Here is a 25,277-nt window from a genome sequence, read left to right as displayed (position 1 = left end):
TTTGGTGATCCTTACACCGGACACAGAAATCAATCCCAGTGAATACAACTTCTAATAGGACACTAGTCATTCTTCCAAGTACATTTTGTTTTCAATGCTGGCCCCTGAACCCAGAGGCCCGAATATGTCGGACAAGTGTTTTCCAACCGAGCCACAAACCCAGGCCCCACTAAGAACCTTTTCTTTCACAATGTAGCTGAGCTTAATGATTAGTGCTCTGGAGGGAGAATTGTTGCCTCACTTCCTTGAAGACATATTGTGGCTGTTGATGTAGGAAAAGAGCAAGAGTGTTGTGTTTCCAGCTTCACCATGGGGAAGCATTGTGAAGATGCAGCAAGGCAATAAAAATACTCACGGTTGAGCTCCGATTTCTCTCAGATGATAAAAGAGTTGGGGAAGATATGTTTGAAGAAGAGTTTCAAACAGCAAGCAGAGTGACACAATACCCTGGATCCAACAATGATTCAAAAGAGACATAGTTGAGTCTTAAAACATGAACTATGGCAACAAGTCATTTAAAAAGGACAATGCATATTAATATTTTTTTGTAAATTAAAACAGAGAACAGGCCAATGGATCTCAGACACTGTATTTAAAGGTAAATTTTATGTCATCATGAATATGCACTTGTTGACATACTAAGTAGTCCCTTTAAATACAACAGTCCCCACCCCCATAGCTAGACAACCCAAGGCAAACATAAACATTCATTACAGAAAACCTGCCACTTTGTAAGCCACATATCATCATTCAAGTCTAGCAAAGTTAGTTTTCTCTGGACGTGTTCCAGTTTCCAGGCATTTCCTGGTGTTTTTTGCCATCTCTGTCTGTCTCTCCCCATGTGCGTGTTTGCCTCCAGCCTCACCCTTTGGGAAAACATTGCCTGCTTTTCTCACTTCTTTGAATCACACCAAGTTATCAAATAAAAATAATCACTATCAAACAAAAATATCTGATTATTCAGAATAAAAGTTTTGCTTGTTTAATAAATTGACTTTTTTTTTAAAAGGGACATTATTTGTAAAGTAGAAGTAACCAATTTAAGCAAGTTTTTTGTTTTGTTTTCAAGTGTGTTTATTCCTTAGCAACTATGATTAAAAGTTTTTCTGGGATTCAGCGATCCTCAAGTTGCTCTGATAAGGGGTTCACCCTCATTTAGAGTTTCTAAGATGTCATGGTTTTAAATTTTCAGTCTAGCTAAGCCTGAAAATGAGGAGTGTCAGTCAATTCCCCAGTTAAAGAAGGAAAGGGACGGAGCCGGAAGGTGTGACTGGGTATTGTCCAGGTATATCTGTTTTTTCAAAACTCTGAGGCATAAAATGTGTATGGAGTCTGTATGTGCATATGTTTCTGTGTGCTTGTGTGTGTGCATGTGCGTGTATACTGTGAGCGTGACTATGTGTGTGTTTGTGTGTATTTGTGTGTTGTGAGAATGTGATTGTGACAATAACAATAGAATGGAGAATTATTAATATCATCTTTCTGTTTATTCTAGGTTAAAAAGGAATGAAGATAACTAAACCCAGTTCTCTCGAGAGAGTCTCAGATGATTTGTTAGCTTATCTGTGACATTCTAGAATTTTCTTAGTTGCCAACTTTTACTGGCAATGCAGGAAGGGCCAACTGAAGACAAAGAAAGTGGAGCAGGAACACACATTTGTAAATGGAAGAATAAAGACTATCTGTTCAATTTAGTAGGAGGGACAGTCTTCACTAAGCAGTTTGGCCGGCCCGCCCTGCCTTCCAGTGGACAGGTTCTCAAGTAGAGCTATGCAGGCTACCCACAGGAAAACCAAAGACCACCGGAGGGGAAAGCTGACAGAAAAGTAAATGCTGCCTTGCCAGGGATCATGGGCAAAAAAAAAAGGTAGGATAAAGAAGTAAAAAAATAGAACAAAAGACTAAAGTGCTGTCAATATAGGAGCTGAATAAATACAAAGAAAATACATAGTAAAATAACCGATAATTGGCCACAAGACAAATAAATGCTCAACTTTCATTTGAAAAGATGAATAATGATAATTCTAGCAATAATAAAATGAAGAAAGTAGCTATTTCTGTGCAGAGCACTTACTCAGCCCTCACCTGCTTGCTGTGTAAACTTCCCACAGCAGCACAGATGACCTCACCAACCTCCCTTCTCAGATGGGGACATCAACAAAGGAGGCAGGCACCTTTGTCAAGGATGAGAATCCAGACAGCCCATGTTTTTTGTTTTTTGTTTTTTGTTTTCTTCACAGAAAGCTAAAACTCTAGTTAATACAAGATGTTCTCCTCTCTGCAAAATATTTAAACATAACTTTCTTCTCTCTCGTTGATTCTAGAAACATTATTTGAAACCATATATTAAAGTTTCTTGCTTTGTAATTTGAGCAGGAGACTTTTTCTTTAAGGAAAGAACAGTTTAGCGTTTGAGTTTTTCCAACTTATGAACTTACAGAAGGATGAGAGGAGATGGAGTGGAGTCTGAAGAAAAAGCGGACGTACATCTCACGGAATATCTGATACAATTTGTACGGTTCATGATACAGAAAACACAGTGGTGCAACTATAAGAAAAAAATAAATGGTAATACTGCATGACTAAAATGTTTAGGATACGTTCTTGAACTACAAAGAACAAAACAAGAAGGTATAGTGTTCATACCCACAGCAAAGTTTGTTGTCATATGAACATTGTTTTTTAATGTCGAAAGGGAATATACCCATGTGAAAGTTCAAACAACTGCTAAACATTATAGATGTACAAGTTATAAGTGGTTGGCATCCCAACCTATCATTTAACTGAGAATGAAGTGACAGAGCTATGTATGCATAACAATGAAGTAGCAAAAAAGCAACATCGATTTCTTACTCTTTTTTTTGAGACACGTGTCATAGCCCTTGCTGGCCTTTACCCAAAGTCCCTTCTGTCCCTCAGCTTCCTCACGCTTTTTTTTATTCATCATAACAACTTATTCATTAGAATAATTGTTATTTGAGATTTGCAGATGGAGAAACTGAGGCAAAAGAGAGCTGAGATTTTTTTTTAGAAATGTTAATATATTTAATGCTTGCAAATAACAGTTTCAAAGTTATCAATGACAAAGAAAAATGAAACAAGGAACAATCTTTTGTATGTTCATTCCTATACCAACAACTCTTACTATTTCATCTTTCAGGGATTTTAAAATGGTAAAACTCTGTTATGTCTTTTATTTTTTTAAGTAAAGTTTTTTATTTTAAATAGGAACAAGCTTGTTTTACATGTCAATCCCAGTTCCCTCTCCCTCCCCTGCCCCCACCAACCCCCTATCCCATTCCCATTCTGCTCCCCAGGGAGGGTGAGGCCTTCCTTCCATGGGAGATCTTCAGAGTCTGTCATTTCATTTGGAGCAGGGCCTAGACCCTCCCCTGTGTGTCTAGGCCGAGAGAGTATCCCACTATGTGGAGTGGGCTCCCAAAGTCCATTCCTATACTAGAGATAAATACTGATCCACTATCAGAGGCCCCATAGATTGCCCAGACCTTCAAACTGACATCCTCGTTCAGGGGGTCTGGAACAGTCCTATGCTGGTTTCCCAGCAATCAGTCTGGGGTTCATGAGCTCCCCCTAGGTTCAGGTCAGTTATTTATGTGGGTTCCACCAGCCTGGTCTTGACCCCTTTGCTCATCCCTCCTCTCTCTCTGCAACTGGATTCCAGAGTTCAGAGAGCTGAGATATTTAACCAAGGCTACAACATAGGCTTGTTTCAGTGTCTGTGTTTTCACCTGTCACACCACCTTTTTGTTCATGTGCCCTTGGAGATGTTCAGAACCCCACGCCATAGCACATCTTAAAGTTGACAGTCTATATTTTTCACCCTAACCCAGATCTTCTACAAAAGATGTAATTTTCTGCACCTTTGCTGTTAGCACTTAGGTAGAAAATTCATCTTTGTATTGACTGTGTATTCAGCAACCTTACTAAATTCATTTATTAATCCCACAGATTATGTGGTTATTTTTTGGATTTTCTGTACACATAATCATGATATATGATAACAATGGAAGTTTTATTTTCTTTCCAGTATTTATTTCCTTATTTATTTATCTTGCTTTGTTTCAGTGGCCATGACCTTCAAAGGACTCTATTATACAAGCAGTACCAAAGGGGCATCTTTATCAGTTTCTTAGAGACAAAGCTTTTAGTATTGCTAAGGATAATATTTAACATATATTCAAGTATTATTAATCAGAATAAAGACATTCTCTCCTCTTAAGCAAAAGTTCTTAACACAAATATTTTTCTTACTAGTATAAGGTATCTGAATGAACTTTTTGAATAGGACCTCATTTGCCCAGGAATAAAGTCCAACAATTCACCAGTGGAAACTTACAAAAATAAAAGGCTTTTGCACTGCTAAAGGAACAATCAATCAAGTGAAGTGGTAACCCAAAGAAAGGGAGACAATCTTTGCCAAAAGTACATCTGACAGAGTAGTATCCGGACTATATAAAGAACTAAAAAACAAAGACTCGAAAAACAAAACAAAAAGACATTCAAAAAATGGGCTAGGAATCTAAACAGAGTTCTCAAAATAAGAAATATCTTAAAAGTTTACCTTATCCCAGTCAGAATGGTGAAGATCAACAAAATAATTAACAAAAAGTGCAAGAGAGAATGTTGAGAAAAGCTGGTGAGATTACAAACGGGTCCAAACACTCTAGAAAACAATGTGCAGAACTCCCAAAAAGCCAAAACTCAATCTACCATATAACACAACTATACCACTCCTTGACAAATGCCCAAAGGACTAGACATTTTACTTCACAGATAGCGGTTCAGCTGTACTCACTGATGTTCACAATAGCTAGGAAATGGGGAGAAAACTAAATGCCCTTCATATGATGGATAATGAATATGGCAAATGCACACTGTGGAATACTATTCAGCTGTAAAGAAAAGCAAAATCGTTTACTTTACAGGTAAACAGATGAACTAGAAAAGATCATATTGAGTAAGGTAAACCAGAACCAGAAAAACAAGTGTTGTATGTTCTCTCCCATGTGTGGCTCCTAACTCTAAATATTCAGATGTGATCCTATAATCTCAAGTAACTGCAGAAACTAGGAAAGCAAAAAGGCATCAGGAGAGATGGAGGAGCAATAGACAAGGAAAAAGCATGGCACAAGTGATTTAAAGGGGAAAATGGGAAAAGTGTGTGAGAGGGGATACTTAAAGAGGGGGGAAGGATGGTAACACAGAAAGAGAGGAAATGAAGAGGGTAAAATAAAAGTAAGGATGGCTGGAAAAAGAATCATATTATTATCTATTTACCTGACATTTAATACAATACATATAAGTTTATATGTATACATATATAATTTCAATGGTATTTTCCCATTTGGGCTGACAGTGAGCCAAAGACTAACAGAAACCCCAACACCAGGCCTGAGATGCTCTCTCTCCAGTTGATGGTGATGGTAGATCAAGATACTCCCCAAAATTGTAGCTATTGCTGTTGCCATTAGTTACCTCCCAGAGGTTGAAGGTAAGTCCCTATTGCTGAAGATACCATGCACTTAAGACTCAGGTCTTAGATGATGCAAGCTGGATTTATCCTGAAAGCCTTTTCCCTGAGGTTTAGATTTCAATAAATTGGAAGGTGCCATATAAGTTTCCAAGGGTGGGAAGCAAATAACAGTTCTACTTACCTATGATGCCCATGAACTACAACAATCAGTGCAGCAAAATAATGCTGAGAGTGCAAAAGTGGCATGCATATCCTAGTAGTAACCAATAGCTCTCTAACTGAATTTAAGGCCCACAAAACAAGAGTAAAATCATGCCTGGTACTGGAAATCTAGTAAACTAGTCAGAGCAGTGAGATCATGGATGCTGGAGGAAAGGCTATAATTGACACTTTATTAAATGAGCAAAATCCCTAACTACATTCTAAATATTTGTCCTTATAGCCACAGATAGGTATGAGTCTCATCTCTCACCAAAGAAACTTCTCTTTGCAATAGATGGATATTATTATAAAAAAAACTCCAGTCAATTAAAAAACAGAGAACATGTGACAGTGAAACCCAACTGATCTACAATACAACTCCTGCACCTATGGCTCAAGGACAATTGTAGAAAGGGGAATAGAAAGATTGTAAGAGCCAAAAGATCAGGAAGTCATCTATAAGATTGGGTCTCCTAGAAATTTTGGGGAAGCCATACCCATGAAGGTTCAACACCATGACTGCCTAAAAGATGATCTGAACAAGGATGACACCAATAGACATGACAATATGGAAGGCCCCAACCCTAGACAAAGAAATGCAGGCAACTACAGAATGTCTGTGTGAGAAATAGTCTTCCTGAGTGAAGAGGCCCCCCAATTGTTTATCCAATCCCAAGTGATCAGCCCTAAAATCATATACATATAAGTAATATAGACTGAGCAAGCTGTATTTATGCAACAACAATTAAAAAAACCAGGTCACAAATTTGAGAAAGAGCAAGATGTGTATGGGAGGATCATGGGAGGGATTGAAACAAGGAGGTGGAGTAAGGAAATGATGTAATTACAATTTGTATGCATGTTTGTGTGCATATATAGATGTGTGCAAGTACAAGCATGTGAAGACTAGAGGCCATATACAGTACACATTTTATATAGATATTCAGTTGAAAACCAGAGAGGTGTGTGCCCTTTCATTTCAAAACTAACATTTGAAACTTACCAAAATACATTGCTACTTATTGAAATAGCCCAAATTAAAACATTCCATATACTTAAAAATCATAATTCAACTTAAGAAAAAGCAATGTGATACAAATACATATTAATAAAACTTCAAAATGAAGAATTGGAATTTCCAACTTACAATGACTAAAGAGGAGGAGGAGTGGTATGGGAGGGGTTGGAGGGAGAGAGAGGGGCATAAATGTCATGTATGAAACTCTCAAAAATTACTTTTAATAATAAAATATGCAAGCTCCAACTGAAGATTTTATGGGTTCTGAGATTATTAACAATCATTCTAATACAGAAATGAAGAATGAACTTAAATATATTTCCATAAACATAAATAATATGAAAATTTCTACAAGTAGTTAGTATTCAAGGCACCAAAATATTTTGTTGAATTTCCTGAGAGAATAACTAAACAGCAAAGTATCAATCCATTACATGGGATATGTAAAAAGCAAGCATGACCCAAAAATTTGATTTCATGCTTATTTCCCTACTTGGGTTTTTTGTAAAAATAAATTTATCCATTCACTTTTAAAGCTACATAAATATGTGGTGGAACTTTACCAATGAAATCATAATGTGCTATACACTTACAGGACTATTAATCTATATAAATGAGGATCACAAGACAGTTTAAACTAGTAAGTTTTGAATGAAGTTTAAAAACAGATAAAATATTGTAATTTGTAAAATGAAGAAACTGAACTGGCAAAGTGCTAACTACTTCGAGATGGTTTGATGTTCTGGAACACTGGTGCTGTTATCTGGCTGCTGCTAATATATCATGGATGCCTCCAGTTTCCTAATGCAGTATATGTGAACTCTTCATCAAACATTTTACATCATCTATTTCCTTATGAAACATTGCTCCCTTAGATTTATCAGTGTTAGCCTACTTAAGGGATCATGAACATGAATGGGCAGAGTCTGACTACTAAAATCTTCCAGATGTTTAATCCTTCATGGCATTGAGTAGACTTTAATTCACTTGTATATACTAAACTTTGGTGTTTTCTGTTTATTTGTGTTTTTGTTTTTTGAGAAAGGCTTTGTGTGTGTGTGTGTGTGTGTGTGTGTGTGTGTGTGTGTGTGTGTGTGTGTAACAGCCCTGGCTGTCCTGGAACTCACTCTGTAGACCAGGCTGGCCTTGAATTTAGAGATTCTCCTACCTCTGCCTTCCGAGTGTTGGGATTAAAGGCATGTGCTACCACTACCCAGTGGAAGTACTTTTTAAAGGAAAGATATTGGTATATTGTTGGTTTGTGTTAAAAGGGTAAAATATTAAAATATTTTTTATCTACTTTATGGGAATAAAGTAGATTCCCTAAGTTTAGGTAACTCATGAACACTTACAAATTAAGTGACATCATGAAGAATGGTGTATTCTTCCTCTTGCTAATCTTTGTTAAACATTTACTATTCCTCATTCAATGACTTGTAAGGCCCCAAAGGTCTCAGAATTCTCAAGCCTGTACATGCATTTCCCTAAGGATGAATGACTGCTCCAATAGAACCAACAGCATGTATACCAAGAGTCTAGAGAAATCATGAGCCACTAGTCATGTGTCCCTTCCTTCTGATTTTTTTCTGACATAATAGTTTTTAGAAGACTCATGAGGGCAAGTCCAGAAATTTATGCAACCTGATTTTTTTTTTTTGCAACCTGATTTTGAACCTACTAGAGTTAAATATTTTTAATGAAAAAGCCCATAAAAATACTACTGAATTTATTAGGTATTGGCCAATTACTCCTAGACATGGGGCCTACCGTGAAGTGGCTAATAGTGACATTTCATTGGAGGAAAGTGATTTTCCCTTTGCCAGGAGGTATCAATTGCAGATAGCTTATTGGTTAGGGCTGGGACCCCATACCCACTTTCCCTTCTCATAGGCCTTGTGTGTATTGCCACAGTCTCTGAGTTTATGTGCATTAGTCTTATTGGAATCATCCATCACCTCTGCCTCCTACAATCATTCTGCCTCATCTTATGCATGGGCTTTGAGGTGAGGGGGTTTATGAAGAAATTCTATTTAAGACTGAGTGTTCCAAGGTCTCTCACTCTCTGCACATTGTCCAGTTATGGATCCCTGTGTTAATTCCCATCTACTTCGAGAACCTTCTCTGATGAGGACTGTGCAAGGCGCTGATCTATGGAGTATAGAGTATACCATTAGGAGTTATTTTATTGCTATGTTTCTTTATCAGAATAAGGTAATAGGTTTTCCTCTAGGCCTATGATCTATGTAGTCTCAGGTTCTTGGCCACTTAATAAGAATCAGGTAAGGGTTCCATCTCATGGAATGAGCCTTAAATCCAATCAAAAAGTGGTTGTTTCTCACTATGGGAAGAGGAGGTGGAAAGAGTGTAAGAGTCAGAGGGGAGCACCAAGAAAACAAGGACGTTTAAATCAGCATGAACAAAGCTTATATCAACTCACAGAGACTAACGTAGCATGCACAGGGCATGCACCAAGTCCTCTGTGTATATATTATGGCTTCTAGTTTAGTGTTTTTATGGATTCAATTCCTGAGTGTGAGAACAAGTGCGTCTCTGATTCTTGTACCTTCTTTGGGGTTACTTTCCTTCTCATGGTTTGTCCTGCCAATTTTAATGTGATAGCTGTTGTTTTATCTTATTTATATTTTATTTTGTTAAATTTTAATATTATCTCTAAGATGTATGCTGCTTTCTAGTGAGAGACAGAAAGGGAGTTGATCTGGATAGGAGATGATGTGAAGAGGAACTTGGAGGAAAAGAGGGAAGGGGAAACTATAATCAGGTTAAATTATGTAAGGAAATAATATGTTTTTACAAAAGGGGAAAAAAAGTGGTTGGTTCCTCCCAAAACAGTTGTGCCACTATTGCACCACCGTATCTTCAAGCAAGTTACTGTTGTAGATGACAGGGTTTGTAGCTGGGTGATATTGATGATTACCTTTCTTCTCTGATAGTCTGAAGGGTACTATCCAATACAATAATGGTAGTTATTAATGAAGCCTCTAGTTAGGCACAGATCAACATTTCTACGTTTGATGATTTAATTAACTGTTAACTTCAGCAATAGGCCCTTACCATCATCAGACTGTGGAGAGCAACCAATAGCCTTAGCAATATCCTATTATGTTTGGGGGTTTCCATGGAGTTCCTTTGGCCAATAAAGCAACAAGATGTAACTCATTCTTGCACTGAGGGGTTTACTTGGTGATGCAAGATGTCTAGTTGGTACACTATCTCCCCCATTATTTAGTGACTCCATTTATATTTCTTTCATGCAAGTATGTATATATTATATAATTTAAAGTGTATTGATTTATATACTAAATTTTTTAACTATAAATTAATTTATTATATAAAAATAAATATTTGACATAAATATATTTATGTGTATAAATATATATGTATGTATATTTCAGTAATTTTCTATAATAGCAGGTATCCATATGGTTTTTCAAATGGCTTTTAGTATTAATTGCCCCTCCCCATATTCCTTCCTTTACTCTTCTCTCCCATCCCCCTCTCTATTTAATCTTCCTATTCTAGTTTCCCTTTGACTCCCCATAACACTGTATTGGAGATTCTCTCTACCCTAGCCCCTTACTAGTTAGCGAATCTCTGTGGTTATTTGGATTGTGGCATACATATATAAGAGAAAATATACAATATTTGTCTTTTGGTGTCTAGGTTATTTCATTCAAGATGATTCTTCTACATACAGCCTTTACCTACTAATTTCTTAATTTTATTTTTCTTAATAGCTGAATAATATCCTGTTGTATAAATATACAATATTTTTGTTATCTGTCAATCAAAGGACATATAGGCTGTTTGCAATTTCTGGCTACTATTAATACAGTAGCAATGAACATGGATGAGGAAGTGTCTCTCTGCAGCAGGACAGTCCTTTGGGTATAAACCCAAGAGTGGCATAGCTGAATTGTGAGACAGATCTATTCCAGATTCCTGAGGAATCACCACCCTTAAATTTCCATAGTGCTTGTACCAGTTTTCACTCCCACCAACATTGTATGAATGTTCCCCCTTTCCCCACATCCTCACCAGCATGAGCTATCACTTGTTTTATTGATCTTGGCCATTCTGGCTGGGAACATTACATCTCAGAGGAGTTTTGATTTGCATTTCCCTCATGGCTAAGTATGCTGAACATTTAAGTGTTTCTCAGGCATTTTTGTTTCATCTTTTGAGAACACTCTGTTTAGCTCTGTAACCCATTTTTAATTGGGTTATTTGTTTTCCTGATATTCAGTTATTTTAGTTCTTTATATATTTTAGACAATAGCCATCTATCAGATGTATAACTGGTAAGGATCTTTTCCCATTCCGTAGGCTGCTTCTTTGCCCAAAAGACGATGCTCTTTACCATACAGAAACTTCTCAGCTTCACAATGTCCCATTTATTAACTATTGGTCTTAGTGCTGGGTTGTCAGTGTCCTGGTCAGAATGTCCTTTCTGTGTCAAGGAGTTCAAGCCTATTCTCCCCTTTCTCTGCTATCAGATTCAGGGTATCTGGTCTTATGATGAGGTCTTTGATCCATTTGGAGTTGAGTTTTGTACAGGGTGATGAGTATGGATCTATTTTCCTTCTTCTACATATAGCCATCCAGTCTGATGATCAGCACTTGTAGAATATGTTGTATTTTCTCCAGCATGTATTTTCTATTTCACTGTCAAAAACCAGGTATCCACAGGATGTGAACTTAGTCTATGTCTTCATCTTGATATCATTAATCAGTGTGTCTGGTTTTATTCTAGTCCCATGCTGCTTTTATTACTATAATAGAGCTAAATACTAATGTGTCCTTATTTCATTAGACTAGACAGCGATGCTCACAGCAGCCTTCACAGTGTGTTTTAATTCTCATCTGTTGAGAAACCATTATCTGAACAGTTGTGATCTTTATTTTCAATTTTCTTAATTAGACATATAAAAATACTGAATTTAATGTTTAAAATGTACATAGCACTTTAAGATTGTATGAATGATGAGATATAAAGCATTACCATTATGTTCAATTCCCAAAGCATAACAAAAGCAATGACTATATCAAGTCCAACTTACCATACATGGAAAATCCATGGAAAGGGATTACACCTGAAAAGTAAAAAGAGTATCAGTAACATACCTCTGCTTCATGCAGGAGTTACAGGGTCAAAACTGACAAGGGAGACGTTTCTACTTTCTTCTTCCACTTTGAAATATCAGAAAGACAGTGATAGTAACCAATAACAATTGTTTTAACACTCTTAGAAAAGTAAGCTAGACATGTTCAAACATGTATCCAAGACTGAGTAAGCAAGGCATTAGCCATGAGGTGACTGTGGATAACTACAGCTGTGCCTTCGTTTTGGGCAGGGAGTTAGGGAGGAGAGAGCTGACAAACTTCCCATGTTGTCCTCTGTGTGTCCAGTTATGGTTAGAATCAGCTTTGTGCATGACATCTTTTACTGCAGGTGGGTTCTTCCTGCTGAGTTAGAAGGTAAGGCACTATCTTTTCCTATCCATGACTCTTGGACTAGAAAGGGGACAAATTACTATCCTCAAAAGCCCAGGTTTAAGCTTTAATTACAATAGCATTTGCATTACAGTTTGCACCTTTTCCCTTGTGGGCTTTTTAATGGGAAGAAATGCCCTCTAAAGGAGATAGGATTCGTCATGGTTCCCAAGGGCTAAAAGGTTACCTTATGCCCATGAATAAGCATACCACAGGCCTCATAAATATTTATAAAGCAATAAAAACATATTGACAAGGCAGCACCCAATGGTCTATTCGCCCGCCCTGCCCCCACCCCCACATTTACAGATTTGGGTCAGCCTGCTCCAATCTCTCTGGATTGTACTATCCCTTTACATTGCTTTGTAAATTAACTTCTGCTACTCTCTATCTCTGAGCTGGACTCTTTCCTTTGAAAAGACCAGAAATGAAAAGAAATCTTCACCTGATGAGACATCCAATAAATTTTCTATTGAGATGGTAGAGCAATCAGAACTGAATATACACACTTATAAAGCACTGGAACAAGCTGTAAAGGCTGGCCGTGGATGAGATTTGAGAACTATTGCAATGATCTTAAAGTTAGTTGATAATGTTCCCCTTAAACAACTACATCCCATCTACTAGAATACAGTCCACTAAGGATCAGTGAGATTTTCAAGGCATTTCTTGTAAACATCACTTTATAGAAACTACAAGTATTTCATCAGTGTTACTAATAATTCTATCCTGTGAGTGACTTAGGAGACATATTGATAGGGCTGTTTTATAAATTCATATAATATAATCATTGGCAAAAATTTTACACAAAGTCTACACTGTTTGCAAAGAAACACTAAAAGCCTAACTTTAGCACACCAAACACTTTGCTATATTCTGTGAAAAATTGGAATTTATATAGCTTTGGTTCTAAACAGAGTATTTGTAATTTATACCACTGTATCTTTCGGTACACTAAATCAGTTTATCAGTGCACTCTAGAAAAAAAATTCAAGTTTATATTTATTTATTTATTTTAAAGTATAGGAATGCTATGTTCTTCTAACCTGTGAGGAGGAAAACAAAACAAAACAGTGCCGGGAGGCTGTGTAGACTAAGATCTAAGAAATCCCAGCTGGTTCTCAGTCTAAAGCATGCCCAGCAACAGAGGATATGGGACATTTCCAAGGCATCTTTGTAGGGAACAGTTTCTGGGCCAAACTCCAGCTCCCTGTAATGTCTACTTCTTATTCCTAATTCTGGCCATGAAGGTCACATGCAACATGTCTAACTTGCTTTCTATTGTACAGGGAAATGTTCAGAAATATTTACTTTCACCCTAGCCCTGTCACATGGAGGCTCTGTGAGGTTCTTAAATTGTTCCTCAGAAAAAGTGGCCTGGCTCCCCTGATTTATTGTCATCTGAAAGTTTAGGACTAAAACCCCTGAGTGCTTTCCTCCCTACACGGCCACAGCTAAGTCAGTGGGTTTGGACCTGAGTAGGGGCTGTACTCTTGTCTGCTCCATTTCTTCTTCGGTGAATCACTTCAGTAGGAGAGAATTCTGCATTGTTACTCAATGTGTTTGCTATTCTCCCTGATGCATACTATCAATGCCCTCATCTAAGGCAACACAGAAATGGTGAACAAGAAGGGGGCAAGGACAGCATTGTCACCAGAAGAGCTACTCATTAGCCACTGCCCTTTGTAGTCAGTGAAGAGCATGATGAGGTAACAGCAGACGTGCCTGGCTGAGCTGGTTTTGTCATTTAGGAGCTTTTCGTGTCTCTCAGTAAGTTTCTTAACTTCTGTAAGCTTCAGTTCTCTTATCCACAAATCAGAGAACATGCTAGAACCTACGCTACATGATTAAATGAGACAATGACTATGGTTCAGCCATTAAGAGAGAGTTAAAATGCTTGGGTTTGTAATAAATGTATACTGTTGATATAAGTAGTCGCAAATCAATGCCATGTTTTTTTGTTTAAAAACAATTTAATAAAAATATTACGATGGGAACGCAGTTATTATTTTGAGCTGTATGCACCCAGAAGTTAGGCAGCATAGCTCTTAGGTACACGCACTCTAAGTCTCATTTCTGTCTTCAGTGTCTTGCCTCACAGCATGTGGCTGGTTTATAAGTCATTGTCTGCTGTGACTATTTCTGTGCTTACCAGGGTTCTCCTTATCTCTATTTGTTTATCTACTCTGTGCTTTGAAACTGTTCTCACTTTTAACACCCAGCAGACCTTACTTCCCCTGCCAGAAAAGGCTGAAGTCACTGGCACGGAACTCTACCTGACTGATGTTTACACTCCACTTTTCTCACTCACATTCTCAGCAGGAAGACCTTTCCCCTTCCCCTCTCAGATCACTAAATCCTGTTTCCTTAAGGTCTCCAGCTGTTAGCAAGCTAATTTCACCCCACAACTTGTTTATGTTTAGCTTGTGAGATGAGAATGGTTTTTGTATTTTTAAGGATTCTTTACAAAAACAAATAATAATATGGAACAGAGAGACGGTGGTCAGAAAAACTGAGAATGCTGACCAGCTGGCTTGTTATAGAAAAAGTCTGTCAATTTTGTTTTGGAATCCTGTCCATCAATTATCCCTTCTCCCCTCCATGCATATTACTCAACAAATATCTGTTAAACCTCTAGTGTGTGCTGGATGCTATTCTAAGGACTGCAACTGACCTTTTGTTAGGGAAAAATCGCAAGTTTCTACATTCTGACAGTGATAAGTACTATCAAGAAAAATAGCAGAGTGAAGAGGGCTGAGGACAGGCAGGCCAGAGGGTTAGAGGAAGCTACACAGGTTGTCTAGGTAAGCATTGGACAAAGGTCCCAAAGGCCCTGGCAGTCAGCTTCTGGCTGGGAGAAGGAGAAAAGCTTACAGCTGGTCTAAGGTGGATAGCAGTGGGCCTCTTCTTTACTTCTACAATGGAGGCACAGAGGCAAGTTCGGGCTCCTAAGTTTTTGTATCTTTATTTTCCTTGCAAACCTTTCAAAGATTACACACACACACACACACACACACACACACACACACACACACACACACAGAGAGAGAGAGAGAGAGAGAGAGAGAGAGAGAGAGAGAGAGAGAGAGAGAGAGAGAGAAGCCTATATACCTCCTCACACATCATCAGCAAATTCCATTTTCTTCCCCAGACACCCTTGCATGATAAAGTCTATTTTCTGCCTATATGGCCCTAACTTCTGATTGCCAAATCTCGGGTCTCTCTGCCTGTCGTGACTAAGGTAGCTTCTGACAACTGAAACCTCCTCCTCAACCTTAACCTTACCATGGCAATGATGACCTGGACAGATCAGGCTGTTTTTCCCAAAACTTCAGTTTATGTGTTTGTTTGTTTGGATTTTCAAGACAGGGTTTCTCTGTAGCTTTGGAGCCTGTCTTGGAATTCAGTCTGTAGATCAGGCTGGCCTTGAATTCACAGAGACCCACTTGTCTCTGCCTCCTGAGTGCTGGGATTAAAGGGGTGCACTGCCATCCTCCAGCCAGTTTATGTGTTTTGTTTTCTGTGGTTCTTCTGCCCATCGCTAATCTCAGCTGGCTTCCAAGACTCTGTAATACTTTCATTCTCTCTCTACCAGAATGCATTATTAATCTTTAATTGAAATTGTGAAATCCAGAATCCTGCCTCCTTCTGTATGCTTTCTATGGATGCCCAGCACATCCCCTGACCTGCAGGAAAGGAACCTCTAGGCTATTAACACTTTCTAATTTTCCCCCGGTTCTGGTACCTGATGTAGTATGTGGTCTCTTTCTGGTCAGCTGTGCACTCAGCTACACCAGCAACATCATTCCTTTTGCCTACTCTACACACATGACTCTTCATCCCCAATGGACAGCATCCCATTTAGCCTTTGAGTGGACAGGGCTTTAGGCAATGACATTCTCCTCCAGCCTTGTCCCTGACTTATCCTTCAAGGTTTTTAAAAAAATATCATATTATTTCAGAACTTTATACAGTGTATTTTGATCATGTTCAGCAACACTCTAGAACCATCTCCCAACAGTCCTTGACTTCTCACCCCAAATAGTCCGTCACAGAGCACTCCTGTGCCTGCCCTGCCCTGACTGAGGGAACACTCTTTATCCATGTACTCAGACAACACTATGCAATTCCAGCTCTATTGCTGTCTACAGACACAGAGGGAAGTCATTTAACTTATTTGTTCTTCCAGAACTCTCTCAGGCTAAGGACAGTGACCCTGAGCTGAGGGCTTTATTCTGACTATACCCCCTACACGAAGTTCATGTCTCTTCTGAGTAACCATTCTATATTTCCAGGCCAAATTCCCTGAAGCCACCTCACAGGGCTTACATATTCTTTTCAGTCCTGATGGATGTATACTGTAGGACAGAGAAGTGGTCCAGGGGATCGTTCCAGGAACAGGATGAGAAGGGTATGTGTGTATTGTATTATAGGGACTGCCGAGGAATCAGAATATCCAAACATGGCCTTCTGGATTGTTATGAAGGTATCAAAACACAGAAAATGTTACCATATTTCTGCTTTGATTTACAATTTTTAATATTTAGATTTATGATAGATGGGTCCTATGATGGTTATAGATAGACCAGCTTTCACCTATAAAGTGTTGTCAATGTTTAGGCAAATAAGATAATATATGTAATGTAACACAATACTTGACAAAAGTCGGTAACACAAGCCATTTTCCTTTTCTTATCTCACTGTCCTATAATTCATTTTTATTTTTATAAACTATAAATCCTTTGGGCATAGGAACTGCTTATTGCTTATCTATCCACTAAGATAAGCACTTGCCAAGAATATAATTGTGCCCATTACATGCTAGCAGAAAGAGTTCATGTATCCTAGAGAGTCTGCCTCTGCTATTTTTAAACCTTTTATTTAGTTACCTACATCCAGAGCCTGTAATTAGACTCTGATGAGCTCTTACCTGTGCTTCTGCAAAAGCTGCCTAATTTCTGCCCCTCCCTCCAAATACTTGGGTCCCTAACCAACTTTTGAAATTGCCCAAGTTATCTAATGAAATGCTGCTCAAACTGTGAGGAAGACCTGTACATCCAGGGCTTTTTGCTGTCCATCCATCCATCCATCCATCCATCCATCCATCCATCCATCCATCCATCCACATGTCTGCTGGACTCCTTTTTGTTTAATTAACTGATACTTAGATACTTACTCTGTAGTCTCTAGAGAGATTAAAATAAGAGATATACAGACCTTCATTACTGAAGTTCAAATTCTGCTTTTGTTACATTGGTTAAATGTCTACATAGTGGAATTCAAACCCCTGACTTGGCCCTGCAACCTGAGATATATCTGTCTCCTCTTTCCTGAGGAGCCTCTGAAGTATAGCACACTAGATTTGCTATCAGCAGGCTTAATCAGGTACTTTCATACTTTAGTAGCTTTTAATGGTAATTCTGTATAAGACATATCCTATGAAAACTCTGTTCGAGTAAGCTATAACCTAAAAATCTCCCTAACCTCTTAACTTTATCTCTATAATCACTGCACCTGAACTCTTATTCACACCCTACCCCTGCAACATTTATATCTAAAAGTAAATAAAAATAAAATATATTTTAAAAGCCTATATTGTCTTTCCCTGTTAATCCTCCACTAAAACATTTCCATCAGTGGAGCTCCATTCCATAAATGGAGCTATTATTATTCTTTTCATCTACGACAAATTCTGAGGATCTGCTAAATGAGACATAGCTTAATCAGGACAAGGCACTTTTAATAAGGAAGATTAGAGGTATGGAGCACAGCAGCACAAAGTGGCATGCACATCATTATCACTCGTGGCCAGTTAAACTTTCACTTCATCCTCCCAAGATCTGACATCCGTAACTGCTCTACACAAAGCAAGGACCACATTTCACACCATGCATCATCTTCAGAATCCAGCACAGCATCTTCTGTGAGGTGCCAGATAATGCTGTTAGTGCTTATAAATATAGTAAAGGCTTGTAAGTAAGACATCCAAGTAAAAACTCACTTGGAAACATGTGATTTTTCATATAGACATGGATTTGAATTCTTTGTGACCAGTCAAGTTACACCCTTCTCTGAATCCTTATTTTAATTTACGGACTTTTGCTGGGTTCCTTCAACCACAAATGAGGTGTTGTATTTAAAATATACCAGTATAATCTTTAATACAACCCTGATGTTCAATACCCATAACCATTTTATGCTCTTTAATAAGTAATAACCTCATTTGAGTATGAGCATAAACCCAAGAAGAGCCTGCCTAAGATTAAAGTGTGCTCCCAAAAGTCTCCATGGTCTAAAGAAGAACACCATACAATCATGGCAAAAAAAAAAAAAAGAAGAAGAAGAAGAAAAAGAAAGAAAGAAAGAAAGAAAGGAAGGAAGGAAGGAAGGAAGGAAGGAAGGAAGGAAGGAAGAAGAAAAGCAGGGGGCTGCGGAGCAGAGAAGAAGCCATGGGCACTCCAAGATGTACACTGGTTTCTTGGATTGTAGGGATGTTTCTTGGCCAATTCCTTTCAGACCCCTCCTTTGCCTCTTCAACATTTCAAGAGTCAAGTCTCATTCACCTGTCGCCACCCAAGCGTGTGCTTTGTGCAAAGACAAGTGCTGAGGTCATGTTCTGAATCTGGCCTCCGAGTTCCACAAGTATGCAATGGTGGCTGCTTTAAGATCCATGCCTCCCTTCTGCATCTGAGGAAGGTCTTAAGTGTGAACTGCCCGGCCCATGAAATACGACTAGTGGTACAAAGGAGTCATTTCACATACTCTTGCTAAAGCTCGGAAAACACTGTCAACAAAAATCAACCTTGAATAGATAAGACATAGATAGTAAATATGACTCACAAACGCCACAAATATACCATGTTCCACACTCACCAAATCTGTTGACCCCCCTGTCCTCACTGTATTTATAACACACATCTGATTCACTTCAACTCACACCAGCTGAAGGGGTTAGACCCTTTCATTTGGGGTTGCTTAGTACATTTTATTACATTCATTTGTTAAAATAATAAATTCCTCTGTTTATTCTCACCTTACATATAACCAACATGTCAGTAAAGATAGAGACTAAGACAATGGATAAATTGGCTTTTTTAAGCTATTTCTATCATCTTCTTGATTTTAAACTATGACTTTGATACTTTAAGTAATTAAACTTTTCCAAACCATTACAATATAACAACATCTACATGTGAATCCAAAGGTCATATTTAAAATAAAAATTTAATGGGTTTTAAATTTATATCTAAATGTATGCTCTAAATAGATACGGGGCGTCTGTTGACAATCACTGTTCTAGAGCCCCAAACTTCCCCACTCGGTGTTGTTTAGTGGTTAATTATCAGTACATTGTGACTTTAGGGATCCCTCACAGTTAAGTCCCAGAAGATGGATGTGTATTTTTCCTGTTAGCATAGGAAACTCTCCTCCTCTCTTCTTATTCCTCTGGAGTTTCCTGCTTTAGTTCCCTCCTTCATTTGCATATTCACTCCACAATGTTTATTGAACGTATGATTATAAATGCTGGATATATCAGTCATCAAAACTATTACAGTCTCTGTTCTCTTCGAGTTCACACTTTAAGGACAGTCACATTCTACACAGCAGCCAGGATGAATTTTGAAAGTATTAATCAGAAATTGAGAAGACTGGAGGAGGCAACTCCCAAACACTGTCCCTGAAGTAAAGCAATGCTTAACTGAAAAATGCTATAATCAGTTTTTTAAACACTCTGAAATCTAATAAAAAAAATTCCCTTACAACAAGGGGGATGCTTAACGAAGTGAGAATTTTGATAAGACGTAACTGTGGCATTTTAATTTATCACCCACTGCCATCCCCTATTCTCCAGCTTGGCAAGTCATGAAAACAGTAGCCCACATTCCTGATGTAACTTGCTGGTGTGAGAGGGAACAATACAGATCTTTATGGGGAAAAATGTTCCTTTGTGCTCTGACCTGTCTAGCAGCTACCTGAGGGACAGGCTCAGATATGCTTTGCTACACCTGCTAGTGTCAGTGATTTCTCAGGACTGAAATGTCCTGCCAGGCAGCATTTGTCAAGAGCATTTAAAGGCAAATACACTATGGCCCCAAGAAAGAAGGAATAACAGATTGGGCAAATAATAGACAGCTTGAAAAACATGGAAAGGAAGAGGCTCAGAAAGGAACTATATGAAGAAATAAGGACTTTGAAATTTCCTATGTATGGAATACAGAAGGATCTAGGAAGGACAGAGAACCCAGGCTCCCATTTCTGTCTTTAGCCTCTGTAAAAAAGTGAAAACTAACAGAGAGTTGTAAATTGTCTAGATAACCTTCATGTGTGACCTACTCCAAGGCTTAAAAGTTTTCCTTGAACATTTAAGCACATTCTTATCAAATCACTAGTTCACTGTTAAGCTAAAAGAACAAAGATTTTGGTAGGCACAAAAATAATAAATTAATAAACTTAGAGTTTACACAAATCACTAAACAAACAATTCTAAAAGCATGAGCAACAACAGTGAATTCTGATGGGGGGGCAGTCTGATTCCCAGAATTATCACATTATAATAGTGAAGACAGATGATTTTCAGCAATGGAAAAAAATCTAGGTATGCAAAGAAATGAAGCACAGCTCATCCACAGGGGAAAAAAAAAAACAAAAAAGAAATTAATGCAAACCATCCTTGAGTAATCCTAGATGGTTTTACATCAATCATATCCCACCCTGGTCTGGACCTTGATTGCCTCTCCTACTTTTAGAAGTCACCCTATGCATTGTGGTGTTTTTCAGACCATCGGTCTTGGTCCTACTCTTGTCCTTAAACATGCTATATCCCTCTGGAATGTTCTTTTCCCACTGCTTTACATCACTTACACAGCTCACTGGGACTCTATCCCTTTCTACTTCCTAGAGGTGCCTTTCATCACCTTATCTACAACAGCAAGGTCTTCCCCAGCTGCCCACACTTTCTGATACCTTTACTGCTCAGTTCATCACTCTCAAATATTTCTCTCTCTCTCTTGTATATCTACTTTACTAGCATGGAGGGTCCTCAGCAGCAGGTCCTTTATTTGTACACTTGACTACTGTGGGTCATGCAGCATTAGCCAGAGGAGGAAATGAATATTCAGAAAATGAGCAGACGCAATCTACACATGCTGAATAATAACAATAAACATGAAAAACTTGTAAGACACCCTTGAAATGTCTCCCTCATCTCAGAATCTTGTTTAAGAAGAACTTAATTTCTTAAAGAGGATCTGTCCACTGATGAGTCTTCAGTGAGGTAATGTCTCATGGGACCATGGCTTTCGTCTTCATCCTAGGAAAGGTGTCATAGGTGTGTGGAGGGAAAATGTGGGTGGTGGTGTGAAAACTCTATCCATGGAAGTGCCTGCTGGTCAGGGACGGAGGACTCCAGAGAGCTGCAGGTGAGTCTCTGCCCAAGTAAGTCAGGCCAGTTCTGACCTCGCTAGTGCTATAGATAGCCCTCAGTTTTCAAAGTAATATTGTTCTGGCAAAGGTTGGAGAATGAGACAGGTAATGTGAAACACTGTGCAGTACTGCCTACGCTTCAGAGAAAGGAGTCCCAACACTGAGTAGACTCTAGAAAAGTGTCCTTAGGCTCTGGGCGTTGCAGGTTCATGCCTTTAATCACAGCACTCTGGAGGCAGAGGCAGAGGCAGGCGGATCTCTGTGAGTTTGAGGCCAGCCTGGTCTCCAGAGTGAGTGCCAGGATAGGCTCCAAAGCTACACAGAGAAACCCTGTCTCAAAAACCAAAACATAAAAAAAAAAGAAAAAGAAAAAGTGTCCTTGACTCTGTAAGTTCTAAAACCACCCCAAAGAAATGATTCTGTAGAATTAAATTTATGGCCAGCTGTGAGTTGATCTCAGTTTGTATGCAATTATTTATTTTTAGTGTGTATAGAAATCTTTGTAGAATTACTATATGGAACTCTCTACTTTGTCAATATTGTAGTCACTTTCTTTTCTTTCCAAAGATACTATAATAACTTGAGTTACATGTTCTGAGGCTTGGGGGCAAGTGACAGCAATACTGTTTCTGAAGCCAGATATCATGGGTTCAAAGCCTGGTTTTGTCACCCACCAGCCAGGCAGTTAACCCTTTGTGCCTCAGTTTCTTTATCCATAAACTGAATAACAGTAGTACCTGTATCATAGGATTATATAAGGATTTCATGAATTAATACTGAACATATTTCCAGCTTGCTTAGTATGGCTCAGAAGATATTAGATGATGCATCCACAACTACTCCTAAATTATTACTGTGATTATAAGTACATATTTCTTGACATGATTATAAAGATCTTATCTTAGGGCTGGAGATATAATGTGGTGGTAGATCATGTGCCTAGCATGCATGAGACACAGGGTTAACACCTGGTACTACACACACACACAAAAGAGCTGAAATTACAATGTGTTACAACCTATAATCATTGGAAAGACCAGAGAGTTACTGGCTTTTATATAAATCAGTCCCAGGATGGTTTGCTGGAATGCTCCTGTGTAATGTTCTATAGTGTGAAGCCTTTACATTTCAATTATGACATGTGTCAGGCACATGTCTAAGTAAAAGCTAAGATCTTCTAAACAATGCCTTCTGATTCCCTGAATCTGTGAATATTTTTTTCAGCTACTTAGAGACATTTTATTTTTTCTGATTTTCTATTTCTTTTTTATTATTTTATTTATTTATTATATATACAACATTTGCTTCCATGTATATCTGCACACCAGAAGACGGCACCAGATCTCATAACAGATGGTTGTGAGCCACCATGTGGTTGTTGGGAATTGAACTCAGGACCTCTGGAAGAGCAGCCACTGCTCTTAACCTCTGAGCCATCTCTCCAGCTCCTATTTCTTAAATATAAAAGGTTACTGGAAAATTAAGTCCCTGGAATAAAGGATAAAAAACAATTTATGTCTACACATAAAAATTAAAACACAGCTAGTTTAGTTCAAGTAAACTTGTTGTAATATTACTATATGCTAGATACTGGGAGAGCCATGATGAAACAAGAATAGAGCCCTGGACCTTCTGAAGCCTGAAGCACTGAGAGGGAGATGAAGTTGAATGATACCAAAGTTCTCTGCCCACGTACATGAGAGCCAAGAGAAGGGCTCTTAACCTAGGAGAGATTCAGTGACACATACTAACAGAATCATGCCTGAACTGAGCCTCCTTGATGGCCAAGGGAAGAAAAGCTATATGGTCTACCCTGAGCTGGAAACAATGTTGGACAAGAAGTAGGAAGCAACACAATGCTTGTGTCAGAGTATGTGACTATGGGTGAGAATAAACAGCTGAATATCAATATTAATTTTTTAAGGAGTGAGATGGGAAATGGTAATATATGAAACCAGGGAGTCAAATGTACAGGGGTCAGACTCCAGGGATGCCACTCTGCATGTCATACTGAGAAGCTTGGGTGTTAAACTTTTCAGCAACATTAGGAAACCTGAAAAATGGCAATCTTCATATTTTCATTTTAGAGGTATAAACGAGATGGCAGAGGCAAAAACTGAGAACTAGAAAAGGTAAGGAAAAGATACCGATATAGACAGTCGTTACAGTTCTACTGGAGATGGAAGGTCAGATGGAGGGCAAGGCAGTGGTAACAGTGAAGACGAGATGACTCCAGATGAAAGAGAAAGGCTTTGGAGACATACACGGAGGTGGGGCAAGACTGAGGCATCTAGGATGACTTCCAGGTTTCAGGACCAGAGTCCGAGTAACTGGATAGATGAAAGTGTCAGTTAACTGAGACAGGTATAGGTTGGTTGCTTGTTACTTTAATTTGTTTCTTTTCTTTTCTTTCTTTTCCAAGACAGGGTTTCTTTGTGTAGCTTTGGAGCCTGTTCTGGAACTCACTCTGTAGACCAGGCTGGCCTTGAACTCACAGAGATCCAGCTGGCTCTGCCTCCCGAGTGCTGTGATTAAAGGTGTACAGCACCATCGCCCAGATTAATTTGTTTTTCATTTTTTTGTTTTTGTTTTTGTCTTGAGGGGCACAGGAAAATAATATACTAAGGTGGGTCATATTAAGTTTGGGGTAATCACAGAAGACATTAGAACTGGAGAGAGAAATTTTAGTAATGAACAAATAGACCCATGGAAGCAAATGGAAACATAGGGAAATGTGTGAAGAGAGAAGAGGAGAAAAACAACAAGACAAGGATATAAGAAACCAGGTCACAAAGCTGAAAGGTACAAGATGGAACTGTCAGGAAAGCCATGTCTGACTTTCAGATAGTGCTCGATACTGTTAAACACAACTGCCATGGCTGTATTTTCTACACTCATTACATGTTAGGTCCTGTGCTCTTGTTTTCATAACATACCTCATGTGATCATTATCCATATACTAAGTTGATGAGACTTGAGGTTAGGGAAGTCATATAACTTAACCAAAGTCAGAGGATGAGTTGGCAGAGCTCAGATCTGAACCCAGATCCACTGGGTTACAATGCTGAAGCTCTTAATTCCTCTAAAGCAAAAGATATTTAGGGTGTAGCTTAATACCATCACGATAAGGACAGCTCTACACTGCATTTCTGCACATACTGAAAGACCTGTATACTGAATGTCTAAATAGTAAATACGGGGTCATTTGCAATAATGGCTCAGCAAGTTCAACGATTTTCTTCACAATCTTTGTATTTCACTAATACCACACTGGCCACTAATGAAGACAGGGAGGTACAGCACAGGGCAGTCTGTTCCCCTAGCTCCGGCACTGTGATGATAACACAAAGTTAAAGTCCTAGTTGAGCTGGTTATTGTTCCTCAAGGAAAACTACATGCCTTAGACTTGGGCGTTGGCACTGACTCAGCTTCTCACAAATCTCGCATTGGTCCCAAGCAGAGCTGGAAAGGACATGCACAGTTTGGCACTACATTACACAAACATAGAGGAAGTCAGTAAAATATACCTTTTACAGAAAGAAGGAATAGTTAGGATGATAATTTGTGTTCCATTTTAAGGACAGAATGAGAAAGTTACATCATTACAAAATCTGTCATTTCCCCAGTTCC

General features: G+C 38.5%; 1 protein-coding gene across 7 annotated transcripts in view; it reads right to left on the bottom strand.

Annotated features, from left to right (window-relative positions):
* Positions 1-25,277, bottom strand: part of Tbc1d19 (TBC1 domain family member 19) — a 103,230-nt gene that overhangs the window by 17,005 nt on the left and 60,948 nt on the right. For all 7 annotated transcript variants that reach the window (XR_003479466.2, XM_027386940.2, XM_027386939.2 and 4 more), the window contains 3 exons: positions 11,792-11,824; positions 2,439-2,548; positions 356-447 (listed from right to left, as the gene is read on the bottom strand). Coding sequence is in view for 6 of the 7 variants with exons in the window: in XM_027386940.2 (XP_027242741.1) it covers positions 356-447; positions 2,439-2,548; positions 11,792-11,824 (235 nt within the window). In the remaining variant the exon portion in view is untranslated. The remainder of the gene's footprint in view (positions 1-355; positions 448-2,438; positions 2,549-11,791; positions 11,825-25,277) is intronic.

The sequence above is a fragment of the Cricetulus griseus genome (assembly GCF_003668045.3).
Source record: "Cricetulus griseus strain 17A/GY chromosome 1 unlocalized genomic scaffold, alternate assembly CriGri-PICRH-1.0 chr1_1, whole genome shotgun sequence".
Lineage (NCBI taxonomy): Eukaryota > Metazoa > Chordata > Mammalia > Rodentia > Cricetidae > Cricetulus > Cricetulus griseus.
Note: the sequence above shows the minus strand (reverse complement) of the source record. Positions and strands in the feature narration are given on the sequence as shown.